Here is a 3969-nt window from a genome sequence, read left to right as displayed (position 1 = left end):
TCCAGGAAATTGAGTGGGATTTGGCACCCAAGCACACCAATGTGTCAGGAGCAGTGAGGGCCAGGAGAGAGTAAAGGACCCAGCAGAAGAAGTAGCAGTGCCCACCAGGCATGGCAGAACCCAGGGGAGGAGTGGGGTTCAATAGCAGATAACTGGCATGGAAGCCCCCAATGCCCTGCCTACTAGTGAACTTGTTCCTGAGCACAGGTAAGTCATGCCAGGGACCTCCCTCCAATAACTGATGTTCTGTAGTGGGTTGGGGTTCTGTATGCACAGGTGGAAATGAGTCTACTTGGCACAGATCAGTGTTGCCTCATTTCTTCCTTATAACAGCTCTGTGAGGCAAATGTTTTCCCCATGAAAAGACTGAGTCTAAGCAAGTGTATCTGCAATAATTGCCAGTTTTATTCCTCTGGCTAAGAGATCCAGAGGTAGTTTGAGGTTTACATATTTCTTTTAGTTATTCCATCAAGAATTTAGGTGCCCCCATTGCCCTTATAAGCTGGTTGCAAATTATTTGACTCTTACTTATAAAACTTTTATTCTTTTTGTGTGTGTGACATGTGTTCATGAAAAAAATACATATAAGCAAAAAGAAAAAAGCTCACGCTACACAGAAATAAGCAGTTAAGTTTTTGATATATGTATGTATGTATACACACGCACGCACACACACAATTTGGGATTTAATCCTACATATGTGAGCTGATACTAAATATACTGCTTTGTAACCGGTTATGTTTTACTTTACAATATAGAATGAATATATTTTCATGCATATGTGTGAAACTTTCCAATTGAAAAACAGACCTGGAGAATGGGTCAAAATACAAAATCCAGTGAGATGCTGGTAACAAGGGAACTACCTAAAAAAAATTCCACCAGATGATTAAAATAAAACGAAAGTCAAAGATACATCAGAAAACGCTAACAGAAAGCAGGGGCCAGATTTAATATCAGACAAAAAAAGTCAAGGCCTAAAGCACACAGGATAAGGGCGGCTGCGTGAATGTCTTTGCTTCCAATGCATCATCACAAACTTGTTTCTTACTCTTCTTATCTCTTCCCTAAGCCTTTCCAACTCATCTACTCCTCTTATCATTTCTTCAGGGTCCAAATGCCTCACAGGAGTGTCCTCTTTAAACCCCTGGCCAGGTTGGGTCAGCCCTCCTCTAAGATTTCCTTCTGCTTCCTGGCTTACACCTTCTTCGGAAGGTTGAGGATTTCCTTCTGCCTCCTGTGGTACAGCTTCTGAAGGGCGGCCTGCCTCTGCCTTTGGCATGTTCTGTGGTTTTCCTTCATTTTCTTCACAAGACTTTTGCATGTTGAGTATTTTTCTGTTATTTCTTTTGAATAAATTAATTCTAGAAAACAAGGAAACAAAACTAGATGCCAGACAAATAGACCAGCCATAGTATGGGTTCCCATAGCGACTGGTCTCTTCTCTTTCAGGTCCCTAATATGTCTAAATTTTCCAACTAGAGAAGCCTAGGTCCTCAGGCTCAGAACTCCCCTGACTCCACCCCTTCCTCCACCTTCCTTCCCTCCCCGTTTCGCTCCAGCTCCATCTTCCCTTCTCCCGCTCCAGCCCACCATTTCCCAGCAGGCCCTGCTTACAGGCCTCTCCTAGCACACAAACGGAAGCAGCGCAGAAGCAATTAACCCTCTCCTTAGAGGCCTGTCTCCAATATTCCCGCCCTCCTGGGCTTTCCCAAGAGGTTCCAAACTCCCGCCACTCACCTGAGACCGGGTGGTGCAGTATCTGGCCTCCCCTCCCCCTTCCCGGTTTCTCCAACCTCCCCCGCCCCCGCCCCATTTCCGCTGCAGGCTCTGCAAAGGCCTCCGGCGCTTAATCCGGATGGGGAGAGGCTGTGGCGACCCCAGGATCTGCTTTGCTGTCATCCACACTCCCACTCCCGTCCCCACCCGAAGGGACCTGAGGCAACCTTACACTGACCTGCAGGGATCCAGGGGATTTTCCTGCCTCTTCCCTCACTCGATCTGTGTCGCGTCCAAAGACCAAGAGTCCTGCAGAAGGACAGAAGTGCTTGCTGAGCAGGCCAGTACCTGAATCTCGGATCCTTTTCACGATTCTAGGCCTTGTTCATCTAAAGTTGTCCTCTCCTTCCTTTTAAGGCAACCCCGCCCTCCCTCCCCGGTGCCCCCGGCTCCCTGCAGGCAGGGAGTGGAAGGCACATGTTATTTCCCAAATTGTTTCTGTTTGTCTAGGAACCCTCAATTGGTTAGCATTCTGCCTTTCCTCCCCCATCCCCCACCCCCACCAAAAAGCCCCAAATCTCCTGCAAAAAAATGGGAGTTTGGCGGACGGTAATGTCAGGAAAACAGTGGCGACCCTGATTAGCTTTTGCTCTCTGGTTCCTAGACCTCAGGATCCCCAAGGCGGCGCCCGCTTTTATACTGACCTGAAAGGATCCGGGGCACTTTTCTCCTTCTCCAGCAATACGTAGCAGCTACTGGGAAACAGGCCCTGGACTAGAAGGACTTCTGCACACGTAGACTCCTGGTCACGTGAGGGTCGCGTCATCAATGAGCTCCAGTCTTCAGTTACTCCTCCCATTTAACACTGCAGTCCGCCCCCTGCATTCCCTCCAGTTGATACTGTCAATCTTTTTTCGTATTTGCCAATCACAGACAATAGAACTGGTATCTTACTCTTGCAGTTGCTATTCGCCCTTCTTGGATTGCCAGGGAGGATCAGCTTTTAGGGGTTAATCGACCATTTCTCCTTCGTTTGGGAATTATCTCTTTCTCTCTCCTGCTTCAAATTCGCCCACCTCCTCTCCTCCGGGAAGACCTACAGTCCACCATTTCCCCTGGAGTCCTAACTAGCATTAAAACGGGCGAAGGTGGTAGATGGGGGAAGGTGGTGGGTAGAGGCGGCAGGAAAAGAATGTAGGAGTGAGAGTGTGGGATTTTTTTTACGACTTCTTTTGAATCTTTTTTTTTTTAATTTTTTTTTCAACGTTTTAATTTATTTTTGGGACAGAGAGAGACAGAGCATGAACGGGGGAGGGGCAGAGAGAGAGGGAGACACAGAATCGGAAACAGGCTCCAGGCTCTGAGCCATCAGCGCAGAGCCTGACGCGGGGCTCGAACTCACGGACCGCGAGATCGTGACCTGGCTGAAGTCGGACGCTTAACCGACTGCGCCACCCAGGCGCCCCTTCTTTTGAATCTTTTAATGTTTTAAGTATGATATTAAATGATCATGATATTTTACAATGATACTTAAAAAAGATGCCTCATAGTCGATATTTGACACAATATGGAGGACAAGAGAGTTTTATCAATTTTTAAGACTTCGGAAAAATTTCGTAATGGCTACAAATAAAATGACAGTTCGCACAATATATTGATATGTTAGGAGAAAAAAATCTTATTAAAAGTGCACCTTTAAAAAAAAATGGCTCCCAGATTAATCTGTGGAAAGAAGCCCAGTTTTCTCTTGTTAACAATTTTATATAAATAATCAACTATTTTCTCTCTCTGGCTGAACTCAAGTTATCAAGTGTTAGAAGCCTGACTTTTTCATTGATGACTGATGGATGAATTCCGCTTGGGTTTCAAATAGACTTCAGACAGACCTCTTCTGTTCTCTAGGATCTGGTGCCTTGTTAATCAGATGAGTCCACAGAAAAGCCAGCTTTCCTCAGAGTGAACTTTATTTTGGAACTCAAATAGCTTTCATACACTCAAACATTCAGAAAGGAGAGAGTTCCCTATATCTCACCATTTGGTCCCCTATATCTCACCATTTGGTGTGAGGCTTATTAGGTAGAATTTTCATTCATTCATAGCACTCTTAAGATATTCTGGTATCACTCACTTTGTTCCATTCAAAAAGAGAACTATCAACATGCATAATTGTTATGATCAGAAGCAGAGAGAACATCAGTGCTGCAAAAAAATATTAGTTAAAAGTGGAAAATGATACCCTAACAACTCATA

At 45.4% G+C, this 3969-nt stretch overlaps 1 protein-coding gene across 1 annotated transcript; it reads right to left on the bottom strand.

Moving 5' to 3' along the window:
* Window positions 1–383: 383 nt before the first annotated feature.
* Window positions 384–2553, bottom strand: TCEAL8 (transcription elongation factor A like 8). Its single transcript, XM_040466967.1, has 3 exons — window positions 2424–2553; window positions 1958–2028; window positions 384–1364 (listed from the first exon to the last, which is right to left on the bottom strand). The coding sequence occupies exon 3, from the start codon at window positions 1322–1324 to the stop codon at window positions 971–973; it is 354 nt and encodes a 117-aa protein (XP_040322901.1). The 5' UTR covers window positions 1325–1364; window positions 1958–2028; window positions 2424–2553; the 3' UTR covers window positions 384–970.
* Window positions 2554–3969: the final 1416 nt, after the last annotated feature.

This window comes from Herpailurus yagouaroundi, unplaced genomic scaffold (assembly GCF_014898765.1).
Source record: "Herpailurus yagouaroundi ecotype Mexico unplaced genomic scaffold, PumYag 67080, whole genome shotgun sequence".
In the NCBI taxonomy this organism is placed as follows: domain Eukaryota; kingdom Metazoa; phylum Chordata; class Mammalia; order Carnivora; family Felidae; genus Herpailurus; species Herpailurus yagouaroundi.
The sequence above is the reverse complement of the archived record's forward strand: the minus strand, read 5'-3'. Positions and strand labels throughout refer to the sequence as shown.

What these genes read in the sequence shown, in the direction of transcription:
- TCEAL8 (XM_040466967.1), bottom strand. Translation starts at nt 1,324, where the DNA reads ATGCAAAAGTCTTGTGAAGAAAATGAAGGAAAACCACAGAACATGCCA.